This window comes from Embiotoca jacksoni, unplaced genomic scaffold (genome assembly GCF_022577435.1).
Source record: "Embiotoca jacksoni isolate LCO1_2020_lvr unplaced genomic scaffold, fEmbJac1.0.p SCAF_5, whole genome shotgun sequence".
In the NCBI taxonomy this organism is placed as follows: domain Eukaryota; kingdom Metazoa; phylum Chordata; class Actinopteri; family Embiotocidae; genus Embiotoca; species Embiotoca jacksoni.
This window is the reverse complement of record NW_027185403.1, coordinates 12,689,027-12,716,993: the sequence shown is the minus strand read 5'-3', so window position 1 is coordinate 12,716,993 and position 27,967 is coordinate 12,689,027. Positions and strand designations below refer to the sequence as shown.

The following is a 27,967-nucleotide window of genomic DNA, read 5'->3' as shown; positions in this document are numbered from 1 at the left end:
TTTTTTTTTTTTTTTTTTTTTTAAATCCAACTGAAGTAAAAGTACAGAAGTAAAAGTCCTGGTTTAGTCTCTGACTGATATATATATTTATGTGACATTATTAGTGCTGGAGCACAAGTGCGTAAACAGCATGTCGCTGTTGTAGCTGCTGCAGGTGGAGCTACTTTGAAAACCAGATAAATCGGAGGGGTTGAGAGATATTAAATAATCAGAACAAATAAAAAAAATAAAAAAATAAAAAAAAAATCATGTGAGATGGTTAGACAAAAAACTGTAAGCAACCCACTGACATCAAAACAGCACAATAAGCAATGCACTGCATTTCATAGCATAACAACTTGTTTAATTCAGCGGTTAGTTTCATTTAACACCCAGTTAACATACTGCACTGGGTGGGTCACAGAACAAGGCCAAAACTAAAGCATGGCCTGTGAGGGAACATACATTTCATTTACATGTTTCTGGTATTCAACAACATCTTGCATTCAAACTTTTATGTCCCACAGAGGGAGGTAATAATTGTGGCTAAAACATCAAACAATGAAACAAGAAACATGACAGGATGGCATTAATATTGATGCCCTTTTCTTCCTTTCGCCAGTGTTCCTGTTCATTAACAGTGCTATTAAAACCTACAGAACTTCTATATAAAATGAACTTCAACACATAAAAGGTAATAAGTCTTCATTTAAGATTGTAGCCATATACAACAAGTTTTTTAACAATAGCATACATTTATATCATGGTTTGTATTTCCCTACGTTCACTTTTGCATGTATTGCACACTGATATGGAGCATTTGCTCATGAGGCAGAAGGAGGGCACAGTGGGCAAGCGTCTTCACTTTCTATTGAAGCTTTGAAGAAAGGACAATGACGTGGATTTTTTTTTTTCTTCCCCAGACTTGACAACGTTGGCCTATTCTGGCTTGAGTTAAGTTTACTTGTAATTCTTAAGTCAATGTTTGGATATTTTACTATGCCAATACCAGAACTTAAAAAAAAAAAAATTGATAGTTTAAGAAACCCATTATGTTAGTGGAAAAAAATAAAAAATAAAGAATCCAGCTGCAAAGTTATCGTGAAACCATTGTACATTAAAAAGTAAACGTTCTTTTATGTGTGTGTGGGGGGGGTGGGGGGCAAAAGAAACTACTTTTCAATTTCTGACATCACCCCTGTTTAGTAGATTTCGTAGGTGGGAAAATTCACAACTTGATATCAACTCTATCACCAATATTGGACCATCCCTACCGTCTGACACGATCACACCTCTATCATTATCATGATTAAGAAAATAACAATGTTATATGTTTTCAAAATAATCTTGAACTTTGCCAATGTAACATGGTTGAATTTATGTTTCCCTCGTGGCAGTACAAGATTAAATTTTTTCGAAGAATTGGGCACACACTGAGATTTTAATGCAATATGCCACTCCAGAATAGTAATTTTGTTTCTTTAAGGTGAACAAGAAGAGAGAGTACAAGTCACACTGTAAATTTCAAACCAATTTATGTCCTTACACCCTTTGGAAATCACAATCTCTATGACATTCTGCTGTGTACACTGATACCACGCATGTGTTGAAAACCAAATTCAGGGGACTAGTGACTGCATCCAACATCGCCCAGATCTCCATGAGATAATTTACAATCTAAAACCAATTCACTGATAAAAAGCATGATTCAAAAATTATTTTTACAAGCTTATTTACAGCTAATACTTTGAACTGGTGTAACTAAGATTTGTACCTATACCCAACTCATGGTATATAAGGCGCCATGTAGGAGCTAATAGAAAAAAAGAGATCAGAAGTGTCTGAACTACCTGCAAGGGTGCAGCTTTTATAATCAGAGGATTCTTTAAGAGATACAGGTATGCTCGCGCGCACGGCTTGATGCAATGCGCCACCGCATGGTCGCTACAGGTTGATCCACAGCATGCGTTGCTTGCGCCCCACTTTGGACTTCAATAATAAATGTCTAGAAACTAAATATGTCTCAATGTCACTGGATGGAGCGCCCCAAATCAAACCTGTGACTGCATTATGATGAAACTCACAAATGGTATGTAGGAAATACATTTCAACAGTGGAGACACATTTCCTCAAAGCCTCTTATGGACTTGGGATATTAGATTACTTAGGTTGAGACAAAAGGCCTGCAGTCTGTTAAGAGTTACACTACACTTTCTCGGTTGGCCGATACCAGGACAGCCCTGCGGCAGATGGGGCAGGTGGAGTTTTCGGAGAGCCAACGATCTATGCAGTGCACGTGGTACTCATGAGAGCAGGGAAGCTTGCGTAGCTTGTTCCCTTCTGCATACTCTGTGATGCAGACACTGCAAGTCTTCAAGGCATCACTCTCACCAAAGTTGCGCATGGAGAGGTTGTCAATCTGTTCTTTGGTCAGTCCCTGGGGCTGGTCCTCATCGTCATCGTTTAGGAGGAAGAAGTGAGCAAGCCGCAGGAAGGGCAGTGAGCTGGGTTCCTCTAAGCTGATAGGTGGTCTAGGTCGTGCCCTTCCACCAGAGGCGGGTGGAGCTGCGGCAAGGCCCTCATCCATATCAGTTTCAACTGTCCTTCCTCTGACTCCAGCGGCAACCGGTTGTTCATCAGCATCAGCAGCCGGAGCCTCAGCAGCAGCAGCATCTGGATTGTTGAGGGCTTCCAGGTCTGCAGGTGCGTTGGCTCCGCGGGTTGAATCTGAAGAATCAGAGTCTGAATCCATGAGGTAGCCGAGCTCACCAAAACCAGTCATTATCTGCCGTATCATAGACTGGAGAGCCATTGAGGTCGCCTCTCCCAAACCTGCATCAGAGATTCTTCGGATAGGGATGCGAATAGTGCTGACGTAGGTCCTCACACCAGCACGCTCAGAGCGGGAGAAAGTCCTACGAAATCCGCCACGCTCACTCTCATAAAGAAATGTGTTGTTTGAGTTCTGGGAGCGCGAGCGGGTACGACTGGCGATGCTGTCTCTTTGCCGATATTCACCCGGACGCACGCGACGCACCTGGAGATCGAGCATAATAGTCGGGGGACGACGCCCTGCTGCGCCCCCTTCCCCCCCAGCAGCTTCTCCTTCCTGAGATCCAACGTTTGGCGCCTCGGGGACCGATTCTGCACCAGCTCTCGATGGCTGCACGTCACCGTCAGCGGTGCTTTGCCTGGAAAGAACGTGTTGTCGAGTCCGAGAACTGCCCTCCACTTGAGGCACAGGGGGAGCATTCGTGGAAGAACTGGGGCCTTGAGAGCTGTGAGCATGTCGTGGATTAGGGAGACCATCTAGCTGATCCAAGTTGAGAGGGGAGCGGCTCCTGGCTAAACGGGCCCTAGTCCTGCGTGGTTCTGGACTACGGCTGCGGGCTCGCCTTTGACCTCTGCGTGGAGACGGACAAAGCGGTGGCTGAACTGGCGGCGGAGGAGGAGAGCTGGGAGGTTCTCCTAAGACTTCTTGTGAAACAACCTCTTCTAGTTCAGGCTCTGGCTCTACTATGACAGCCAACTCCTCTACAACTGGTTCCTCAGCCACTTCTGTCTCCATAGGAACCTGAGGTTCAGCATTTGCCGCCGCCACCACCGCTTCTTGACCCTCTGTAGACTGCTCTGAAGGCTCCTGCTCCCCTTCAGCGGCTGCCTGCTGTTCAGCCAGGTTGCGGTTCACACTGATTTCCAGGCTGAAGCGAAAATCACCACTGTTTGGGTTGGTCTGGCTCACAGCCCGCCACGACTGGTTTCCACGATGGCCAGTTCTGGTTGTGTTGCCGGTGCGCCTCACCGTGTTCAGCCAGTCCAGGAGACTATCGCCACTGGCAGGATCCTCAGAGCTCTCTGGTTGTTCTGAAAATCAGCAGAATGAATGAGTGACAAATCACATTCAAATTTGATGATAAATAACAGTCAAAAGCAAAACTAAAAGTTGAGGAAATACCAAACTTACCAACTGGTTCTTCTACACTTTCAGTACTAGGGGTCGTATTCTGCTGTTCTGGACCGTCTTTGATTTGCTGAAGTCTACTGAACAGCTCGTCTTCTGTTACCTCTCCTGAAAAGAGACATAACAAAACAACACTCTGTTACTGACCAAGAAAAAAATCCTTTTGGGCAGTCCTCGTATTTCTGTCTTGAAGGTTAAATGTTATTTCACTTCTCTTTTTGTAGTACGACCAGCTAGGAAAAAGACACAGGGGGCAGCTGGTTGAAAAGTGACAGCTTAACTCACTACAATAAAAAAAAAATGTGGGATTTACATGAAAGAAAAAGGAGACGTTGGCAGAGGGACATGCTAATTTTCTAAATACACTTACATATCGGGCAGATCGAAAACCAAAATCGAAAAGTAAAAAAATAATAATAATAATTCTAGAAACAAAAACAAAAAAGAAAAAAAGAACTGGAATAAATGTTTGTAATGTATTGGCTGTTTGCTTTTCTTTGTACACAGCAACAGAACAATTGCTAAAACCTCCAGACTTACCGGGGCATGCCACTGTCCATTCAATGCCCTCTCCTTGTGTGGTGCTCCACTGAAGGATGCTCCAAACTTACATTCTCCCTCCCACTGTCCTGGGACAGAAATGGATTGGACGTCCTCAGTAGTCCATAAGGCTGTTGCATTTTGAGCATAGTGACAAATCAAAAACTATCTACCTGAGCTTATCATTAACTTTTGATTCTACTGGGCGATCAGAAGATGTGTGAAGATAGAAGAGGAACAAGATTTACCAACAGCTCATGAAATGTCGTTATATTATGACTTTGAAACGTTTGCAAAAGCAATCCTGTAAGCTGTCTAGAGGTGCTTCTTTGTAGGGCCGGGCCAATAAGTGCATACTTGTTAAGCTCAAAGCCCTCCTGACCAATAATAATTGAAGTATAATATTTAAAATATAAAATGTGTAACCATGGAGAAGATGGATTTACAGTATGCAAGACCACAGCACAACAACCTAACCGATAATGTTTAATTAATAGTCTGAATATCTACTAAGAGGCACTGTGGCCTATTAACTAGTTCTGTTAAGTGGCTTTAGATGTGTTGGACCTGACATACAACAAACATAAAAGGTCACAGGGTATTAGTCCAATAACACCTTGATTTACCTACATCTATGTTGGCACGTTTTATCCTTAAGCCAACCAAACACTTTGAAACTTTGAAAGGCAGGCGTTGAATTCAGTATAGTATATGGAAAGGGAGAGCAGATAAAAGGACAACAGGGATTTCAACCGTCAGATTTCTTCCACAACACTAAAAGCAAAGTGTCATTAGATTAAAGGTTTATTACCCGGAGTGCCCAGAAGATTGTTGTCTCTCATGAGACGATAGTCCTCGTCACTGAGATTGTTGACGAACTGGTAGAAAGCCTCCTCCCTGTCCAGGCGGTCCAGCTGCCTCCTGCGTTGTGACTCTGGCTGGTCGCTGCCACTCGGCTCTAAACTGTTTGACCCTTCCATCGATTCAGAAGAGGAAGGAGGTCTGGGGATGCTCTCCAATCTTCAGCAAGATCCAGCTGCTGCTGCAAAACAAGAACACAAATAGAGATGATGTGTTAAAAATACAAGGATGGATATCTCCTGCTTACAGACTCTAAATCTAAAAAAAAAAAAGGAACAAAAACAAGTTACAGCACTAAAACGTACAAGATTTGTACTATAATTATATAACTGGGATTCACTATCAGGACACACGAGGATGTCCGATTCGTCACCTTTGACACCCTCAAGTAGATCTACTAAATACATTAGCTTATGTTCAGGAAGGGAAGCGAAAACTAGGCATCACAAAAGCACGTTGAGGAGAAGAAGTACAACCTCGGGAGTTGAAACAACCACGAGCTGCGTCCACCGGTCACAAAGCGAGCTGACATGTTAGCATCACTCACAAACACAACACGGACGAGCTCGTCACGTTGTTCGCGACATACGTTTTCCCGGGAAAAAAAAACAACCAAAACGTCACACAATACGTGTTCGGAGTGGTCGGGATCGGTGTGAGTAAAATGATCTGAGTGTTTCTTTTTGCTGTGGAGGAGCAGTGTTGGTCAAAGTCGAGATGAAAACAAAATGGCATCATGTAGCTTAGCTTAGCATCGTACACGGTTCCTACCGACTGCTGCTAGCTGTTAAAAAAAAAAAAAAAAAATTTAAAAAGAAAAGAAGGAACCGGCGTGCTTTTAAGTGACGTGGAGACACAGCGATGGGCGTCGAGCGAGACACGATTAGTATCGTCGGCTCGAAACAAACTTACGAGACGACCGAACAACCCGGTCAAGTTACGCTAAAGCTAGTTAGCTTCCACGTTGACTAGCTACAGACGGCTAACATCGGCTAACTAACTCCGCTTGTTAACTTCGTGTTCTCCGTTGAATCACCTCGACGTGGAGCAGGTTTACACAACAACATCTCAGATGGTGGAAACCCGCGGCGTCGTTTATCGTCGCTGGACACTCGCAGGGGGGGAAAAACAAAACAACAAAAAAAAAACACGAGGATTTCATTAAAAAAAAAAAAAAAAAAAAAAAATACATTGAGGCGCTTGTTAGCATCACCGCGAGCTAAAGAAGCTAACGACGTCAACCGGTGACGTTCACGACCAGAAAACATTGACCGGAGCGGACGAGCTAAAATTAGCCTGCTAATAAAGAATAAAGTTAGTCAGAAGGGACGCGCCGTCCGTCGCCAAACCCCGAGTACGTTACCTGTTCGGTGATGTCGGCAGCGATACGGTCGTACGACCCGGTTGTTCTTTTAATATCCTCCGAAAAACGACTGAGTGTTTCGCTAAAGTCCGATTTCAGGTTTCCATTTTCTTTCTTGTCGGAAGGCGACAAACGAGCTTCCGGAAACCGTCCGAGCGCGTGTTCTTCTCCCTGGGTTCGACCTGCCAGGCGCGCGCGGACGCGAGGATCCGCGCGGTTTGCGTCTCGGTCTGCCAATCGTCGCGCGAGGAAAGAAGGGGTGGGTTGCGCGCGCAGCGCTGCCGCCTGGAAGACCGAGCTCGGGGCACCGTAACCTCTTTTTGTTTCTCGAGTCCCCGAGATGAGCGTTGGGAAAAAAGGATGTTTGTTTTGAACGAGGGTGCTACGGGGCGGCTGTAGCGTCACAGTGCGGTTGCAAAGGCAAATACTTCTCCATATTTTAGACGGCAGGACAAAGATCTACAAACGCCAGTGTGCTTAAATGACTGCATATAGCCTAAATCATTTGTATGGTATTTACCCACAGCATTTAATGCCCGTGTCACATCATTAGTTGGAGCAACTATATTTTGGAGCAACTGAAATGCCATATGTCATATCCATAGTTATCCCACTTATGACCATTTAGAGAAATCCTGTTTGACGGGTTCTGCATAATTCATGTCTTATTTAGTTGTTTAGTCTCCAGTGTTGAACAACCAATAGTCTTGTGCACAGTATACAAAAAACACAGTATGCCATACAGTATATGCTATTTGTATATTGTACAGTGCATATTTTGGTATCACCCACTCACACTGGCAATGATTTTATAACCAGCGCTAAGTATGGTGAACTTCTCAAGTGCCACTTACGAATAGACTAGTTCTGCTTTTTCATCAAAAAAATGTCCTATACATTGCCCACTTCATTTATGGTCGCCTTTTCCCACATCTACAGCTGTTACAGCTGACAACAAAGTCAGTATTAACAGTTTACATACATCAAAGAAGAAAACAAATTAAAACACAGTATGTAGCAAAGACATGAATCCACTTCAAATGACAGTTAACTGCACAAAACAACGTTGTAATCGGACATTTCTTTAAAAATATATTGCTAGAAATCGGTATTTATGCCAAGCCTGTCACTTAGCATGTTGATAACTTGATGTCACACCTTCTTTCTGCTGTTGCCTTGCAGAGGCCAAATGGTTAAGGCACAATCCACAAAACTGCAATGTCAACTGGCCTGATCCCAGGTGAGGACCTGCATGTTATACCCCTCCCATTTTCTGCCCTAGTTTTTTGTCTCTCTGCTGTCTCATGAAAGCAACAATCTTTATATATAAAAATATTTAAAGTCATTGCAGTGCCAATTTAAACAACACCCTAATGAAAAAATGGGTCCAACAGCAGAACAGAACATCCAACATGTCTGTAGAATTCAGAAACAGTATCGAGTAGAAGTCAGGGTGGTCTGGTTTTAGTTCCCCTTCAAGAATGATACAAAAATAAATAAATAAAAGAAGTATTGAGGAAGAAACAGTACAGGCTTAATAGCGAGACCCAGACATTTGTGTGGTCAGAGGAGGGACTGTATTGATACAGCAGTGTGCCAGAAGAGACCCAGTGATGACAGTTTGACAGGAGGTGGCATCTACTTACAGCTCATTTGTAAATCAAAAAACTGCATACATTAAGGTACATGTTCAGGAAAACTGTGTTATTCCTCACTTTTATTTTATACCTGTAAATAGATTAGTAACAGAAAAGCTCTGGGAGGCTGCGTCCTTTTAGTGAATTTGGCACATTAGATTATATGTAAATCTTTGTATTCAAAGAAGTTTATTTCTTTAACAGCAAATCAGTCAGCCAAATAAGAAAATGTGTTGAGTAATTATGTCCTTTGAAGGATCTTGTCAAATTAATTCATATGTACACACCATGATACAAAAACATCGAGATATCGACATGCTGATTCTTTCAAAATGTTACTCTCTAGTGTTCTTAGTAACGTTAAAAAATAAATAAAGGAACAAACAATTCTCCAATGGCTGTCTGTGCAGTGTAAACACGTACTGACAAAACAACTATCTCACTTAATAACCACAGGTGTACCCGATCTATGGTATTAGACATTCCATCTTATAATTCGCTTGTTCCCCTATCTGCTACGGGTGACTAAAGAACAAAAACAATGCTAATACCAGCTGACAATTTTGGAGGCATACATCACAGGATCTGTTTATGGTCTGGAGACAGTATCTCCAGCTCCAATTAAGCATGCCAGAATGAGTTGCAGTGTGGACCACAGCAGCCCAGCTCAGAGTTATGGATGAGCAGTCACTCAGCAGCAATGCCTGACCCTGAGTGCTAATTAGATATGACATTAAAATAACATGAGCCAAAGCCAGCCTTGTACAGAAATTAAAATGACTTTCGTCGAAGAATCTTCCAATATAACAAACAGGGAAAGACTAATTGGAATTATCAAGGTTGTTTTTACACTTACACATTTTGTACCATGAACAAACACTGACTAGATCAGATAATATTCTTCCCCATTACTTCGCGGTGGCACAAAGACATGCGGAATATTTGCTACTTATGCCTCACTCCTGACATCATAATACAATGTTTGTGATAATAAGTTGTTTCACAAAACTGCATGTCATAACCTTTTCTGATCATTATTATTTTGAGTGGAATGAATTTGTTTGCAGAGAGGTTAATAGTGTTTTTAAAAAGATTTCATCTTTGTAATGTAGCATAATTTTTGGCTACAGCGTAAAAAACACAACCCAACTCTCTTCAGAAAGCAGCATTCAAAATCTTATTTTAATTTGTATATTTACTCCATAAACATTATTACAAAACTCAGCAAGTTACCAATATTACATTATCACCATACAGGCTTGATCACAAATATTTAAAACCTTTGCAACAGTTACAACAAAACAAAAAAAACAAAATAATACTCAAATAATTTACATGAAAATCTATAAAACAGCAAATTGTTCACAAATTATATTTTTTTCCAAGTTTTCTTTTTTTTTCTTTGCTTATTTGTGTTTTGCACAGTAACACAACACTCTCACAACAAGATCATGGTCTTATTACAAAACTCCCAACAAAATGTAAATAGTTCTAGTTTTCTGTTGATACTTTCATATTTTGGTTTTTAAAACCAGAAACTTGTCATTGTATATCCTTTCCACTGCCCATAGAGGCGCATAAAAGGTTACTCACACACACAAATACTTCACAGCACTTTCTAAGAAAAATATACACTTACAAAATATGTTACAAATTGGCACACAAAAAATATACAAGATTTTGTAGTGTCAAGAGTTCATTAAGATTCCTTCAGGTAACAACTCTAGACAGTATATATAAAGCTCGGTAATCTTTTAATGAAAAGAGCAAAAGTAATTCCAATCAGTGTCAAAGAATTATGAAGTGAATACATCAAACATAACATTATAATATACATTCATAAAGAGGGTTAGGTACCTAATCTATTTTGCATTTCTTTTTTTTTTTTTTAAATCTGGGAAAAAAAGAAAAAAAAATCAAAACCAAACACAAAAGAAAAGAAAAGAAAACAATTGTCAGCTTTCTTAGCACCATTAACATGAGGCAGCTCAACAGTGGCACATTTTAAAAACAAAAAGAAGAAAGAAAACTATGAACTCAGAGAAGTACATTCAATTTGACAATAGGCAGAAATGAGAGAAGGCAGACTAAATGGGCTTGCAGCCCATGTGGAGCTTCCCATCAGCAGCTTGTCTTGGTCCTAACCCTGATACACTGGAGAAAAGAAACAAAGGATCATGGCAGAGAGGAGAGAAAAAATGAGACACAGAGAGATTGATTATGATTCTTGCCATATGCAAGCAATCAATTACTGTAACCTGTGCGTCAGGATTGCCATATCCAGTGTGACAAGGCCTGTTTTTCAATGAATCAATCAATGAATCAATCAATCAATCAATCAATCAATTAATGAATCAGTCAATCAATCAATTTGGCTGCACATCTCCATGCAGTCTTGTGTAATTACTGCTATGTTAAAAAATTATAGTATTGTTCAAAAGAAAGAAAAGACATTGGCCTTTTTTGAGCACATATTTGTAAAAGATACTCTTGTAAGCGTCTGATTGGCTCTGCATTTCTCCTGAAATTCCTTTAGTGTATAAAATCAACAGATTTCATAACTGATTTAACATGATTGTATATGGTCCATTTTAAGGTGAATTTCTACATGCTTATTTCAGAGCTGTGAGGTAGTGAATGAGCCCAAAGTAAAGTATAGCAATGGATATTTTTTTTTTCAATTTGTGCCCCTACTTGGCCTTGAATTTCTGGTCACAATATTTTCTGCCAGAATTATGACCCGTCAAAACTGAGATGACAATAAAAGACAGAAAGTACTTTAAAAAGAAAGAAATTAAATTTCGACATTATGTGAAAAATTTAACAAATGATCAAGACACCAAATACACCAGTGGTGCAACTCATAGAGTATGGCAGTGTTAGACATAAATTACATGAGAATGTCAAGAAAAGTTACTGTTTAAATTACCATTTCTGGTAAGATAGAAGTAAAATTCCAAAGTGGAGTGAATGAAAAGACATGCTTTCCTTCATTTACAAGATTACTGATTCCATTTGTACTGAATACTGTTTTCACATTCACATTAGACCTAACTGCAAAAATGTCCATTCACGACTGATGCGTGCATCAGAATCTCTATGAGTAATACACTGCCTTAAGTTTCCAGTACAAACAGCCATTCAGTGAGGCACAGCCCCAAATGACAAATAACTCCCTTGCTTACCCTTAGACATCTGCACTACACTCTTCTTGGTCCAGAGAAAGCTTGTTTGAACATCTCTTTTTTTTTTTTCATCTCCTTCCTCTACAGTAGCCTTCAGAGCAGATCTCCCCTTTGCCTCTCTTTTGTTGCTTCTCAGTGCCAGGCGATGTTGAGGTAAATTGAATTTAGCAAACAAAGTGGGGGAAACGAGGAGAATTCAGAGTCTTTCTGATTTGGTTTAGTGAGTGGTGGTGTACCACTGCCAGCTGTTGGTGCCTTTCATCGGAGAAGAGAGAAAAGTCTCAAATAAAGAATTCCTGTAGTTGCAAGTCTCTGTAAGGAGTCTCCAACCCGAGCAGCCTATATTCCAATGGATAGAAAAGAGGAACAGCCAATATTCACACATATATAAGAGGTCATTTACACAGCATTGTTACTTTTGGCACATTGATTTTAAGATTATAATGATCTTTTTTTGCAAATATTGCATGTCCCTGTACAACAACATTGACAAAAATACTCTGAGGGTGGAGCTTTTATGAATTTGCAAGGCGTAAAAATGTTAATTTAGGTAACCAGGTCCTCTAAACTCCAGAAGAAAAAGAAATGGAAATGGGGAGTCATTCCAACTTTGAGGGGAAAAAAAGACAACGTCTGATATGTCATCAATACAAAATGGTCCCATCTTGTGTTTTTAAGATGTCTTGGGCTTAAATAGGGCTCATTAATTGTAGGTTTCCCTCTTGAAATGAGCCAGGCAGTGTATGAAGGACAGCAACAACAGGACATCCATATTCTGCATACAAAAACAGATGAGGAGGAAAGGGTGCGTAGATGTCACTCAATGCATTTGTGTATATAGCTACATCTTTAGGGGAAAGGGAAATAAATATATAATTCAGGGGAGCTAGTTCTGCTGAGAAAATACAAAAACAAAGTTCCTCAAAAAGGCGACAGAACTGTTTTCAAGGCTTATTGTTTCTTTTTTTTTTTCAGACAAAAATAAAACAAAAAACGACTATAAGAAGAACAAACAAAGCAGAAACAACAAAAGCAAGAAAAATGCAGCCATGGTCGTTTCAAATCTCAATCAAGCTTGACACAATCACTCAATAGGTAGTTTGCAAAGTACAAGAAGTTTTTCATGCAGATATTAATTTCCTCTTCAGGGGGTTAAAAGGAAGTGGGAGTAGTCAGGGGGAAACGTAGTACTCATGCAGCTCTGGCATAGCGTCAGTGTAGGTATGTTTGGGAGGGAGGGCTGAGCAGGTTGTGGGGGGGAGAGTGTGGGGCGGGGGAGGGAGGAGGGCAACAGCAGCTGATAACAAAATATTACCTCAGTTTCTCAAAAGAGGTCATCAGTGCTATGTCCTTATTTGGGTCTCTCTCAGCTCGCTTCCCCTTCAGTGTCTCAATCCGGGGGAACTTTGCACTGGTCTTGTGGCGGTACAGCTTTTTGTGTGCAGGCCCGGGGTTAATAAAGTTGGGTTTATCAAACATGTTACAGCCCAGAGCTAGTTGAGGGAATAAGGGATGAGAGGGGTTGAATTTGGCCTGGTTTTTTCCTCCCTTTCCCCCTGCCTTTCTGCCTCTCCCAGCCCCCGTTAGCACAGCTCCTTTCTTCTTCAGGTCAGCCTCTGTTCCTGCCAAGATTTTGAGGGTCTTTAGGTTGAGGCTATTTGCCTCAGAGGGCATGCAGGCCTCAGACATGGGATTCCACAGTGGCTCAATGGAGGCCATCATGAACCTTTGGACCTCGGCCATGCCGGAGACAATGTTAGACAGAATATTGGAGGGCTCCTCGAATTCTCTCTGGTCATCCCCTACCAGGCTGTTACTCTCTGACCAGCCGGTGCCAGGCCAGTCCCCAGTGCTGCCACTGTCAGTCAGGCCTGTGCCACAACCACCTGCCTGGTTCTTTGCCGCCTTCCCCTCTAACATGGCCTTTATCTTTTTGGTGGAACGCGAGTTCTGTTTCGGGGTCTTGACCTTTTCTGACTTGGGAGCCCTGGGAGCCCGGACTTTCTTTGGGCTCTGTCCTGCAGCTGTCTGTTTGCAATTGCCTTTCCTTTTTGACTTGATGCTTTTCGCACCAGCCAACATCTCAGCAGTCTGTTCATCGAATTCGGTAACACCCAGCTCCTTTTTATCTAAGCCTAAGACATCCTGGCCGTTGAAATTGTGCAGTGGAAACTGGCTGTCTTCTACCGTGTATGCATTTGCTGTGTGCTCCTGTTGCTGTATAACTTCACAGTTCCACTTTACCTCCCTATTGCAGTCCATACTCATATCATTCACCTCCTGATATTCTCCAACATTCCCTGCCATCTTCATCTCCCGCCCCACCACCTGGGGGGACAGGTTAGGGGTCTCAGGAGGGGAAAGCTCTGACAGTGATGAGTGTCTAAACTTGTCGGGGGTGAAGTTGGAGATATCCAGCAGGTCTGAGGACTCCCTGAGTGGAGTGAGGGCATCCACACTCTGCTGAATCACCACTTTAGGACTGCAGTGAGCTAAGAAGTTGTCTCGGCCCTCCTCCTCACCCTCTCGCTCACAAGACTTGAGGCTGAGGGAGCTGTAATTGCTGGAGGAGGCTGACAGAGAGCCCACTGAGTCATAGCTGATGAGCCTGCCATTGTCTGTGCACAGGGACCCTCTCTGGTATTGCACCTGGCCCTCCACACAGGCAGACTGACACACTTGCAGATCTGCCCCAGGCTGCAGCCCAGCCTCAGTCAGGTAGCTCTTCTCGTAAAGCAGCCTGTCAGCCTCAGGGCTCAGCTGGCTGTAGTTAGACACTGGCAGGCTGTCATTCAGGGGCACAGCAGCTGGGAAGTTGTTGGGTAAGATGGGAGTCTCAGGGGTCTCGGGCCCAAAGCTCTGGCTATGACTCGCGCAGAGCTGTGGGTGCCACATCTGGGGGAAGCTGGGGCAGTTCTGGGGAGACTGCTGGAGCTCGGACTCGGAGGGAGGAGAGAGGACGCAACTCTGAGCAAGCTGCAGAGAAGAAAACTGTTTCTCCTCCAGGGACAGCCCCAGAGAATACTGCTGCCGAGAGGACTGCTGCGGGAAATAAGAGATAGCTGCTCCACCGGAGGAGTCTGTAGCATCTAACAGGGTCTGCAGGTAACCCCCCGGGATGACAGGGACACCGGTCTCCACCTCCTCTGAGGAGGAAGCTTTGTCAGGAGAGCAGGTGGATGACACAAAGGGGAATTTCTCCTCAGATGCGTGAGCGGTAGTGGTGCTGTCAGAGAAATGGGGTTTGACTGTAGTTGAGCTAATGCCTGCCTCTTCTAACCCAGCAGTCGGGTCCTCAATCTGTGCCGCAGTGACACAGGCATCCGTTTCATTTGTCACGCTCCTCCCCTCCTCTCCTTCTGCCTTTTTCATTTTCTTGCTCCTCAGCCTGGCTTCGCTTTTGAATTTCCTTATCCTGACTGTTTTATTTTCACCCAATCTCCTCCCCTCCCTCTCCTCCCTCTCCTGGGAGCGGCTCTTGGCTGTGACTGTGTGCGTGATGGAGTTTGTGTCTAATGTGACTGGGAGGCCTGGGGCTGCTATTATTCCTCCTACCGTGGGGGTGGCCTCCTCTTTAGTGACACCTCCCTGGCCCTGATCAGAGAGAGGGGAGCCCTGTGCTGTTGCTGATTGCTCCACAGTGTGAATCCTTTGAACCTTAAGCCTGTTTGCAATCTTGTATTTCCTTTTGGGATGACTAGAATTAAAAGGGCGATGATGGCGTCCGTTTAGATGAAAACCGCGTTGTTGTTTATCTCTGGCAGCCAGCTTAAGCTGTTCCTGTCTCTCTCTTTGCTTCTCCTGCCAGAAATGCTTCAGAGGAGCCAGTGTCTCATATTTGCTTACTGTGTCGGCATTTAAGCTCACAGTAGCATCCACAGGGTCCAGCTTGCCCAGTTTCACTGACATGAGTCTCTCTCCTTTAAACCTGTTGATGATGATGTACTTGATGACCACAGGCGGCTCTTTGCGGCAGGATTTCCGGCGTTTTTTGGGGCACCAGTCGACATCCTCCTCTTCTTTCTGACCAGCGGGAGCTTTCTCTTTTTTCTCGGCATTCTTCTCACTCTCCAGCGAGTCAACATCATATAAGTAATCGTCGCTGTATCGTACCTTTCTCTTGGAGCGCAAGCCGTAGTTGAGAGGGTTGGAGGGGCTAAGGAATCTCTTTGAGTGACCCTTTTTAAATTTGCCCTCCTGCAGCGTGTCTGAGGAGGAGCCCGTGCAGGAGCTGTCATCACTGAATTCTCCTGACTCCTCTGTGGAATTGAAGTCCATTAGGTAGTTGACTTTGGGAGTGGACATGGGTGAGCCTTGGGAGCCATCAAGCGGGCTCCGACCGCTGCAGTCCCCAGCCTTTCCTTCCTGCGCTGTCTCCAGGATGAGCTCATCAGTTTTGGGCTGAAGCTCCTCAGCACTCCTCCTCAACACTGCTGTTCCTTCCTCTTTCTTGGCACAGTTGGCCAGGACACTGGGGAAGAAGTTGAACTGTGTCTCCTCCTGGAGCACGTTTGTTTTTTCCCTCATGTTGTCCTGGAAAGACTCATAACGAATCTTCAGTGAACAAACATCACTGCTTAATGTTGAATCGTCGTCCTCATCATCGAACAAATTGTCAACATCTTCCTCAGAGAAAAGGTTGACTGACAGTTCATTCTTAGAACAAAGATCCAGCAGTTCCATCTTACTCTCGCTGATAAAAGACTCAAAGTATCCCCAGTCCTGCCCAGCATTAGCCAGCAGAACCTCCTCCCCACTGACTTTGTCTAGTAACAGTCCCTCATACAAGTTCTTAGCTGTTGCATCGTCCTCTGGGTCATCACAGTCCTCTGTTGTTTTGTTTCCATCCACTCTCTTGCCCTCACCTGGGGCTTTTGGCAGAGGAAAGCTAAGTAGCTGGTCAGAGAGGAGTTGTTCTCCATAGTGATTCACTGCCTCCCCCGCATGGCTCAGGCACTGGATACTGATGTTGTTGATGTCAGAAAAGTCCTCTCGGCTCACATCCCCTATCCTTACACTTAGCCCAGTCTCTGTGTCGGGGTTGGCGCTGGGGTCATGAGGTGAGTTCTGGATGGAATTAGGGTCAGTGGCATCGCGGGTTTCAATGAAGCAGCCAAGGCAAGTTCGGTTTGGCTGAAGAAGACACTCCTCTGTCAGGGCAGACACGGTGCCAGGCTCCATCATTGTAGCAGGTAGAGGGAGGGCGACGGGCAATGGCAGGGATGTTTTCTGGGTGTCTCCAGTTGGGTCCCAGGAGCTTACAGCTGGGGTGGGAAGTGTCGCAGGAGTGGGACCGGGAGCGGGTGTGGGACCCTGGTGAAGGTGGGGGACTACAGTCGGAGCGTCATCGGAGGGAGGGCAGGGGGCCACTGTTAGGCCCAGAGAGGGGTCGGAGCCAAGGGGCAGGGGGAGGGATGGTGATGTAGGAGTGGTCCTCTGGTGCGGCGGGCAGGCCCGCTGTGAAGTCTCTGCGGCAGGAGGAGGTGAGGATGGAGGGAGAGCAGCATCGACGAGTCCACACAGACTCAGATCACCACTCTGCTCACATACTCCTGCAGGGGGAAAAAAAAGGAAAGATTTCAGCTCTTTGAACTGCAAGTCTGAAGTTGAATTATATTGTTTTTGTTCTGTAGTTACCCTGACATTCTTCTTGGCTGCTCAAATGCAATTAGTGTCAATTAACCCCCTAGAGCTCAAAATGTCATTTTGTGATGCCAGCCTTAAACATTAATAATTCCATTTTGATACCAGATTCAATGAGAGGTATTAGCAATGTCAAGTTGGACAACTTCTTACCCATTAACGCTTGATGTTCAAACGTAAAAATCAAGACGAGGCAAGGCAATTCTCAGAACACAGAAAGCACAAAGAAGATGAATGACACATAGAGCCACCTGCTTTACGTTAAGTTAGCATGATGGCAGAGGTAAAGGTGATAAACAGGTGCGAGATATCAATGTGGATTTAACAGAACAAAATGAGTAACTGTATCATATGTATACTAACAGGAAGCAATGCAAAGCTCTAACAAGAGCTCTAAATGTGAGTGAAAATGGGTGTTAGTGATCAATGACATGACTTGCAATTACGTAGCATTTATTAAAAGGGATAATAGTCACTAAATAGTAATTTTTGTCTTAAATGTAGCTTTCCCTGATTGAGAGAAGGAAAAGTCACTGCAATGTCTTGCAATTTAATTACTGAAAATAAGAAATCACAGTTTATGGAAATGATGTGCAACAACAGCACCATCATATTATATGTCATTCTTTTCCAACCCAAGTGCAATATATGAGATCAAATGAATGCAGTTGTCTTGCTTTACCTCCCCCTCCTTTTAACATTTCTGTGTAGACACAGATCCAACTCAGCTTTTAAGTAACAAGATACCATAAAATGACACAGATTGGCAGCAACAATAGCAATAATGACTAAACTGGAAGTAGGCTTTGGTGATTTTCTACAGGTCAGTTGTGACAATGTCTTAATCACTTGAAGACATCCATCTGATGAGTAACAATCAAAACTCACAGAAGCAGGCTTGTAGCAGCAGGCAGATAGCTTTGTTTGCTCTGCATAATTAGATGACAGCAGCGGAGGCAGGTACATACACATGGGACACGACAGGCCCATATGTTGGAAACTGTATAACCATATCATCTACACCTGCCTCCCTCTACAATCCCAAGCTGATGCCTCGCATGTATTCTTTAAAATGATGCCAGAATTTTTTTTTTTTTTTAAATTGCAAAACATAGCACAGCAATTAATGTGTTCACAGAGGTTAACGAGCAACATCACCCATTTTAGAATGGATGCGCCTAATCATTACTGAGGTACTGATATATGCTTGAGGGGAAGACTGCTTAGCAAACACTATATTCAGCCTGGCTGTATTGGTGGTGAGTAAATCTTTGAATATGGATATGATTTGAGAGTGATTTAATGAGGTAATGAAATTTCTGAGAGCCGGTCCCTCTGGGTCTGCGGCCTGCAGACACATCGGAGCAACCACAACACCTACTAAAAGCATACGACTGTGCTACTGTCATCCTTAATGAAGAAAACCTCAGGAGAAATATGCATCTTCTGTGTTCCTCTCGGAGTCAGAAATTTTTTATAGCAGCAACTTGTTAGATGCTGCAGAGGCATCACTGCGAGGTGTTTGCCATCAGTTCCTTTTGGTCTGTGAGCCAAAATGACCTCAGAGCAAAAGCATGTGACTGACACATGTTTTGTCTGTGGAGAGTCAGGACAGATGTCCTTTCCTACATTTTGAATTAAATTACAGACATATTGTAATGCCGTTATTGTAAAGACAAGACCAAAAGAAGAACGAGAAATCTTTCCAAATGTGGGCACACATTGGAATTATATATAAACAGAATCATTTTCCAGCAATCATAGACAAGATAAATATAAAGAAATGTTTAGTTATCTCTTCCATTAGCTACAAAGAAGAAAAAAGCTATAGAAACAGGAAAGGAGAGAAATTAGCCTCCTTTATCCCCCTGTGCTTGCATGAAACCTAATATGGCCAAAAGATTGTTCAAAATTGCTGTGAAACATTAAACTCATATTGAGAAATGTGTTTCCTCAGGGTTTATAATGGATTAACAATCTATCCTATCCAATGTGTGTGCATTGTATTTTCTATGTGTGATAGACAGAGTGTGTGTTTGTGCATGTGTAGATTCACGTGTGTGTGTGTGTGTGTGTGTGTGTGTGTGCGTGTGTGCGTGTGCGCGCGCGTGTGCGTGTGTGTGTGTGTGTGTGTGTGTGTGTGTGTGTGTGTGTGTGTGTGTGCATGAGCGAGAGAGTGAGAGTGTGAGTATTGGCTTGGGGGTATAGTGTTATCGAGAGGCCATCTGTCTCCAGCTGGACCATTAGCTCTTCAGCTGTTCAGAATGTGCCACAGATCAGTCAGTCAGACAGGTACACAAACACACACACACACACACACACACACACACACACACACGCGCACACACACACACAGGGTCTTACAGCGATGACTGCAGCTGACAAATCGAGGTTGACATTACAGGTCAAAGGGGGATCAGCAGCCTCATATTCATTGTTATGGTACTGCATAATATTACTACTGCATCTGAGCTGGCGAACATAAACAAGATAAACATCCAAAATTCTCACTGCAGCCGGTACTCAATCTCTCACTTCCAGAGAGAATAGCTCATATACTAACAAAAAAAATACTCTGAGATCAACCCGACACAGTTGTAGCATTGGAGCGGTGTTATCAGGGGAGAAACTCCTTGGATAGAAAGTGAGGCTGGATGTGACACGGCTCATGCAATCTGGCATCCACATTTACCACTGAGCATATGGAAGGACCCCAGCTGCTGGCAGGTGGTGGTGATCTTCTAATCCCCGGACTTGCCAAGCCCAGCCATGCTAGACAGCCCGACCACCGCCAAACTAGACCAGACCAGACCAGACCAGTTAGCACTCTGAGCTCTCAGAGTCATGCCTCTCCTTTGAGCCATAACATTCAGGGCTTCATCCACCTGAGGTAAGCCCGAGCTCCTCTGTGCCAGGCAGCCCCGCATAGACACAAGCCCATGCCGAGGGACATGGCCATAGACATGAGAAGGGAGACTAGTTGGCGCCTGTTGCCCTATCTATTAGTGTGTCAGATGCCACACATGCACATACACATGCATGCTTCTTCTCTCACTGTACAATCACTTTTTAAACCACACAGAAACAAAAGAAAGTTTCTTTATGGAGACCATTTGTCCCTGCATGAATAACATTCATCCACTAAATGTGACCAAAAGACCAAATAGCTCAAATATCACAATAGGAAGTACAATACAAATGAAAACTGCTGACATGGCCTTTCTAATCCTTTTAATGTTTTTTTTTTTTTTAAATCATTTCCATCCCTCCTTTCCATCCATTCGTCCACCCTTTTCTGCTCACTCTCTCCTTATCCCTGTTATACGGCGGCTTTTACATTTGTAAAATGCAGAGCTCGCCGTTCTGCAGCTCAGCCACCCGGGGCGTTCTCTTATCCAGCTGGTAGACCAGCCACAGAAGCTGCTTGCTCCATCTTCACTATATGACATTTTGTGAATGGCGGTGGGGAGGATCAATCCAGCCAATACATGATGTTCATAATAAGTGGTGAGTAACTGCAGCATGATTCATGGTCATCCTCCTCAAAGAGCTCCCTTATTCCTGCTCAATGGAGCCGCTTTCACCCTTTACTTTTTTAATGCTTTCATTCCCCTTTCTCCCTCCTTCGGTCTCTTCCTCTCGCTTCCTGTCAGGGAACCGGCTGGGGATAATCTGTGTGATTCTCACAGTGGGGAGCGGTCAGTCCTCACTGAGCCTGACCAGAGCTGAAACACTAAGATAAACCTCATCTAAGGATCAGTGGTGCTTGATAGAGGTAAACTATAGGGGGCAGTAGGTTGTGGCTGAATGAGTCTTGGAAAATGCACAACATCAGTGGGGGCTTATCGTCCGCTAAAAGGAACAGACTGTACTGCAGACATACCTGGATTCATTTGAATTACGCTTGATATCACAAGCTTACATCATGGAAATATGATTATGATGCACTGTTTACACAGAGAGGTAGCAGGTACAACCCAAAATGAAAACTAAATAATAAACAAATACATTTAGATAAACAGTATTTTACACACAGACCTCCTCTGTCTGTGCTAATGACTGTGAATATGTGTGAGATTAATGGGAGCACCGTCTGTCACATTTGCACCATTTTATGAGAAAAGGTAGATGTCATATTTCTGAGTTGTGGAAGCATCAGCAGAGAGGATTAACAATAGCTTAAAAAGCTTCATTTAATGTTTCTTTTTTTTCCACTTTTCATTTAAAAAAGACGGTGTGTTTTACGCTCCCCATATCTTGTCAAAGAGCTTAAAACTGAGGGTGAAAAGCAAATTCAAGAAAGCTGGTTCCCTGGTAATTGTCTCTTAAAAGTTTTTAAGGAGTGATGAGAGAAACTGTTGTTATTCAACTTTCCTTTATTCTGGAAAAAATACAAATTTCTTCTCTTAGGTCAACAATCAAGTTTCTCTAAATGTTCAAAGCTAATTTTCAAATATTAAAAGGTAAAAGTAACATTTTATGTGAACTTCTCATTCAAAAACAAAGTTATATTTAATGGAAATTATGTTTATGAGCTATACATGTTTTTAAAAGAGTGAATAGTTTTTACCTGTGTTCTCCACTACATTTGCATTCTCTGGGTCTGAAGTCTTCACGATCAATGTGAGACTGCTGTCTGTTAACACGTCCATCAATACGTCTCAACGCTGCACCACCTATGCATCATTTTGACTGCCCCACCTGTTGAAAGAGAAGCATGAAGAGAAATGGGAAGAGACATGAGCACGGGGGGAATCATTTAAAGGTGACTTCCATGTGTTTAATGCAGAATAACATTGATGGCAGGGCATTACATTTCATTACAACAAAGACTGACACTAAACAAAGACAAACACAAAGTTGCGGTAATTGAACAAAAAGCTCCAAACATGATTGAGGCATCAAAGAGGCCCTTGGGGCAGCAAACAATCACTCATTTCTTCTCCATTTCACAGATTAATGTCTGAGATTAATCTAAACTTTGCCAACCAAGAAAGTACACAAAGAATCACAGCGAGGATCACTATGGCAACTGTATGCCATACTATCCTATTTTAAGCTTCATTTAACATTTATAGCAGAGTTGTTAACCTATGCGAACCTTACATAGGTGGCTCTGAGCATATTTGTTTATTGTAATTAGCTGGCTCCCTCCCTTCAGAGTGCCTTAGCAGCAAGAAAACCAGCCCAGCTCAAAGAGGAGAGATTAAAGAGAAGTGACTGAGGCGGTGAACGCAAACTGTGACCACTGACAATACTTTTTATTGTAGCAAGAAGTGATGGCGAAAGTGGGGTTGGGATGATTGAGTGTACTACATGCGTGAGTGTGAGTGTGTGTGTGTGTGTGTGTGTGTGTGTGTGTGTGCACTGCGTACAATGTAATACAAAATGGTATGTTAAAGGTAGCGTGAGGAGAGGTTGAAGTTTGTCAGCCTTTTGGAATCAGGTGGGAAAAGTAAAAGCATATTAATCTACTGTGATTGTAAAAGAATGATAACGATACAAGAGACTCTGGGCCAGTAAATGACGAACATTTGATATTGTGGCCTCCTGCCTGTTTTTGTTGTTTTCTTTTTTGTGCTCCTGCAGTCCTTCTCTGGAGGAGTGGTGCTGCCGGATGACAAATGAGCCAAGGGAGGGGATCTAATAACATGATCTCCTTGTGGTGTGAAAAGGGTGGCTGGGAGATTAAGACAGACGGCAGACAATAAGACAAAGGTACTGTGCGGCTGACTACAACCAAATGCCATCTCTTTCATCCTATTTCTTCTTGATGTCATTAGCTGTTCACTGACCTGAGCAGGAGAGCTACCTGAAGGGAACCCCTGATTCAGCTTACAGTTGCAAACACACCAGCTCAGTGGGTAATTACCTCATGAGCCATCACATCTACTCATGTGTGCAGCAGGTACAGGGACCCTGTGGGTAGACCCAGCCAGAACCTGTCCTTCTCTTCAAAGGGAAGTGCTATTACACCTGAAGCCCAGGCTTAAGTGCACATTTACAGAGCTATGAAATGGTTTTGAGGTCATCTTATATCAATTCGACTCACTGAGAAATTCTACGTCTGGCAAGAAACACATCCCAACAAAGCATGAATTGGAATTTGATATCCTTTTTGAACTGACCTACGTGAGCAAAGCCTGGCCTGATCAATACAACTATTCTGGAAAATAGTGTCGTCTCAGTATCACCCTAGGCTGTGGCGACTAAGCAGCATGTCTCCAGCGTGGTTGTGACACAACACACAGCTGGGCTGCTGGTCAGGCTACAGAGGTACTGCTAGAGTTCAGCGCTGAGAGCTGCTTGTGGGTGTGGAGCAAGGTCTGTGTGTCTGTCTGTGTTTATGCTCAATTGCATGTGTGTTAGATAAAGCCCCAAGGCTGAGGATCCACAGCATCAACAACCACTGGCAGAAGCTGCACATACAATCACATGAAGAGAGAGAAAGAGAAAGAGGAAGAGAAAGAAAATTAAACACTTCCAACACCCCTCCTGCCAGCCAGCTCCAGTCCCTCAAATGTGTTTATTTTCCACATTATTCATGATTTTCCTGCACGCTCCCCCTCTCTCCCTCCCTTTACCATCTCCACCACTCTGTCAAGACCTGACGAGAGGCCATTTCAATAATGAAGACGGACTAACTGCAATAGAGAGTGCACATAAATTGGAGCTACAGCCAACAAGCATGTCCAATTTGCCAAGCGGTTAAGCCTGATGTCTGGGTGCAGCTTTAAGAGAGCACTGTAGCTGCCGTCAACAGGTTTGCGCCGACCTGATTCATCCATCCACATCATTAATACTTCACAGAGGGCACCACCATTTAACTCTGCTGCAGGAAACTGCTCTTTAAACACCACACATTAGGGCACATAATCACTGTGCACTCATTTCTGTAGCGTTCAGCAGGTGTAGGAAAATGGCGAGTTCTTCTGACCCTTCCATTGTTCTTGCTTGTGGACTAAGGTCCTCTGCGCAATGTGAAACAGACATAGAGACAAAAAGCAGAGAGTGGAAAAAGCCAAACAGAATGATTAGGATTTGATTTATCCTTTTAAACCTTCCTCCACACACCATGTGTTAATGTGCAAGCTGGATAACAAGATAAGAACATGTTTACTCGCTTTATATAGAACTTATCAGCCTCACAATCTAATTCCTGCAAGCCTCTTCACGGGTCCGCGTTTCACTGCATTTCTCCTCGATTCAATTGCATTTCTCTGCAATGAAGCGGCAACAAGAGGGATAGCTGGAGTGCGATTGTGTATAATTGCCAAAAATACGAGGCAAGGTCCCACAGCAGTCGTATATGTAGGTACAAAGGGTCCATTGTGCCAACAGAGGGAGAGAGTCAGGGGCCAAGGAGTAGCTCCCCAACAGAGGAGCACTCAATGAGGGCATAGCGCCACAGGGAACACTGATCCAAACAGACAGCGCTGAAATGGCGACTCCTCTTTTCAGCACAGGTATACAGTTTCAGAGCAGGTTCAATGGCTGGCTGCAGACAGGCTGACTAACCTGCCTCACACGCAACTCGCAGAAATACTCTTGAGTTCACAGCAATACGTGGTAGGAGTACAGACAAGCACAAATCCAGTACAGACACGGGTGCAGAGTAATACATACAGCATTAACCTACTGTATTCACAGACATATTAGTGGTTTTGAATCTGTCGTTTATCTTTGAGGAGTTTCTGAATATGCAAGACAGTCGGAGCTACACTATGAATAACAGTGAGGATCTGAGCTCCTTTTGATAGAAGTAAAGACTCTTTAATGTTGAGTACATTGTTTTCATTCCCAGGTTTGACCTCTTAATTTAACCTGCCCAACTATTATCCATCTTCATCTTCCTCTGTTTTTCTCTCTCTATTGAATGGTCAGCAGGCCCCCTCACAGCTGATATGTCAGAGCTCTCCTGTGCTGAGAGGTCCGGACACGCTGAGCCAACCTCAAAGATGCTTTCCCTGTCAGTGGACAACAGATCAAACACTTTCCATCAACTCACGTCGCTTTATGTCTCCTGATAAATGTTCCACATGAGCACATCGTAAAAGACCATCGCCGACCACCTGCTGACCGTCAACATGTACGTACGTTGTGTGCCTGCATGAGTGGAATTAACAAGTGAGTTGTCAGTGTTTGTAAGTAGAGTTGGTCGATGTGACTGTAATCAATTATAATTTTGCGCAAATTACAATAAGGGACGCATCGTAAATATATTTTTAAAAAAAACAATCAGACCAACCTCTTCACAGACAAGACCTTACACCTATTATTATCATTATTATTATTATTATTATTATTATTATCATTATTATTATTATTATTATTATTATTTGGCCTCTGGGGCCTGTGCAAAAGGCTGTATGAGCAAGACTGACATATTAGCCTACATCTTATCGCTTTATAAAACAGTATTCACAAGAACGTATGTTTGTGTCCAATATTCAGCTCTGTTTTTCTCACAAGCAACTCCTGAGGGAAATATCTGGCTCTTTAGGTGCTAAATGCTCCTCTGTGTTCACGAGCATGTAGCTAGCTTTACTTGCTGTTTGGTACTGAAGGAAAAAATGAGTTACAAAGCTCTATAGAGCCGAGAGGAGGTGCAGAGTTGACTGACAATTCTCTGTTGGGTACATCACTACAGCCCTTTCCACATAAGTAGTCATGTTAAGATATTGATTATATCAGCTATAATAATATTTATGATCACAATTTGCTCAGAATCAATTATCTTAACAAATTTAGAACCACATTTCTAAAAAGAACACAATTCAACTTAAAGTCAATACACCATAACAATGAATTAATTATTACTAACATCAACCTTATTACTTGGGTTTCTCTATTTCAAGAAAAATTTAAACTTTATCGAAAGATACGCAAACTTTCAAAAAGCTGCCACATATGCTCAACAACAGCAGCATCTGACAGAGTTGGTGTGTCAGGGCTGTAGGAGATGCTGATGCACCATATGCTTCCTGATTTGAGCCCATTTTTCCTCCAGCTAACTCTCAACACAAAGCTCAAACTGACTAACTTTGTCATGAAGATTCATTGTCAGGTAATGTCTGTGCTGCAGCTGAGGACAAATCTCAAATGATTTTGTCTCTGACACATGAAGAGAGAGAGAGAGAGAGAGAGAGAGAGAGAGAATAAAATCATTCCTTATCTATCTATCTTAATTCAATGGTGTCTCCTACATGTGCCTCTGCTTCTGCACACCTTCTCTGTCAGCTGTTTGGTGCTGCACTTGATCCAACATCCTCACCTGAAATCCCTGACATGGCCACGGTGATGGCAGAGATACAGCATCTGCTTTAGATAATCATTGTCAATCACAGGCTGCTGAAGAGCCCAGGAAGCATCTGATAGCTGAAGATTCACTATGAATCAGGATTATAGAGCTGGATCTTTATCAGTGCAGCAGAACCTGCAGATACAGATCTACACAACTGTAACTATTGTTACCTCTGAGGCCTCGGCCTCCTTCTAACCCTCTGAACGTATGTCTAAATCCAGCTTTTCTCAGGGGACTGATTAGTCCATTAATATTCAGTTCCTAATGGGATCGTAGGACTGCTGAGATGTGGAAGATGAGTGACACTTACGGCACTATTTAATTCTAGAGACACATTCATTTCAACGACTATATTTATCTTTTCAGTTTTAGGTTTATTTAAAGGAACATTTCACCACTTTTTGCTGATTCCTCTGGCTGGTGTGAAGGCCATTTAGTTTTTCATGTAATAAGTTGCAACTTGCAGTAAATCACAGACTGTATATAAGAGTCACCGTAGCCTCTGGGTCTGAAATGTAAAGCCAGTGTTGAGGTGCCTTACAATGCAATACCACTTAGGGCCACTAGTGGCTTGCTAATAAACTCTGGCTCCATAGACTTTCATTCAAAAAGCGTCAACATGTCTCACGAACGACAAAGTCAGTACAAATTTTCTCCAGGTCATTATGGTGTCATTTGTTAAATTCACTCTTTCTGATCAGTGTCTGGTGGTCCTTATGAGAATAATTCCATTATTAAGTAGATATTAAGCCTCAAAGAGCTATGTTTGGGGGCGTGCCTCGTTTGATTGACATGCTTGGAGGGTGCAGATAGGTTGCCGTTATAGGTGGGTGGGGATAGTGTCCTCGGGTTCAAATCCACCCTCTTCTCCTGCTCTGACTCCCTCTCCCAAATCTGGTCACTCCTGCCTCAAAAAAAAAAAAAAAAACTCCGAATTGCTAGACTCAAGGCTTCAAAACGGCAGCTAACAAACCAACAGTGACGTCGCGGTGGGTTGCCACTTGTGTTTAACTCAGTTTCCAAACACAAATTGCTTTTAAAAACATGAATAAGGACACTGTGCCTTGGTTCAACATAATATTCCTGTAAATAACTGTAAACAAAAGGCTTCTTGTGTCCTTAATACACTCGGCAAGTAAGATCTAGTCTCAGGATGATCAGACAAGTATGAACTGCAATGAAGTTTATTTCTGTTAAAGTCATTACAGGACAAATTGCATAAAAAGTGTTCATTCAATTCTATCCACGCTGAAAATACAGCAACATTAACACCTTATTGTCGTACTGCTCCTACTATTGTATTTCATTCCAAGCTGTTTGTTATTTTGTCTTTATAAATTCAGTAATAATGACACAAAGACACCACAAAGACACAAAGACACCACTGCATTAAATGAGATGATATTATCCATGTGTGTTTTACAGGTCTCTACAGTATTGTGTCATTAATACTCCAATTTAGATTTGTGTGTGTACGCTACTAAATATCTAACA

The 27,967-nt window shown here is 43.0% G+C and overlaps 2 protein-coding genes across 5 annotated transcripts in view; both read right to left on the bottom strand.

The window, feature by feature from the left end:
* Positions 1–317: 317 nt before the first annotated feature.
* Positions 318–6,881, bottom strand: rlim (ring finger protein, LIM domain interacting). 3 transcript variants are annotated; one of them, XM_069171623.1, is made up of 4 exons: positions 6,705–6,881; positions 5,292–5,522; positions 3,944–4,048; positions 318–3,843 (listed from the first exon to the last, which is right to left on the bottom strand). In XM_069171623.1, the coding sequence occupies exons 2-4, from the start codon at positions 5,458–5,460 to the stop codon at positions 2,180–2,182; spliced, it is 1,938 nt and encodes a 645-aa protein (XP_069027724.1). In that variant the 5' UTR covers positions 5,461–5,522; positions 6,705–6,881; the 3' UTR covers positions 318–2,179. The 3 variants fall into 3 exon arrangements, with proteins under 3 accessions (XP_069027724.1, XP_069027725.1, XP_069027726.1); XM_069171624.1 differs by having other exon boundaries at positions 5,292–5,519; XM_069171625.1 differs by lacking the exon at positions 6,705–6,881 and adding an exon at positions 6,378–6,442.
* A 2,623-nt stretch (positions 6,882–9,504) lies between these two features.
* Positions 9,505–27,967, bottom strand: part of nexmifb (neurite extension and migration factor b) — a 51,762-nt gene continuing 33,299 nt past the window's right edge. For both annotated transcript variants that reach the window (XM_069171622.1, XM_069171621.1), the window contains exons 2-3: positions 21,740–21,870; positions 9,505–17,078 (exon numbers count right to left, since the gene is read on the bottom strand). In XM_069171622.1, coding sequence (XP_069027723.1) covers positions 12,838–17,078; positions 21,740–21,821 — 4,323 coding nt within the window. In that variant the 5' untranslated portion in view covers positions 21,822–21,870 and the 3' untranslated portion in view covers positions 9,505–12,837. The remainder of the gene's footprint in view (positions 17,079–21,739; positions 21,871–27,967) is intronic.

Bases quoted from the DNA above. Each gene is read 5' to 3' on its own strand.
- rlim (XM_069171623.1), bottom strand. From the start codon at position 5,460: ATGGAAGGGTCAAACAGTTTAGAGCCGAGTGGCAGCGACCAGCCAGAG. The intron at 4,049-5,291 runs GTAATAAACCTT...GTCTCTTTTCAG, and splicing joins CAATCTTCTGGGCACTCCGG to GAGAGGTAACAGAAGACGAG. The intron at 3,844-3,943 runs GTAAGTTTGGTA...GCTGATTTTCAG, and splicing joins AAGTGTAGAAGAACCAGTTG to AACAACCAGAGAGCTCTGAG.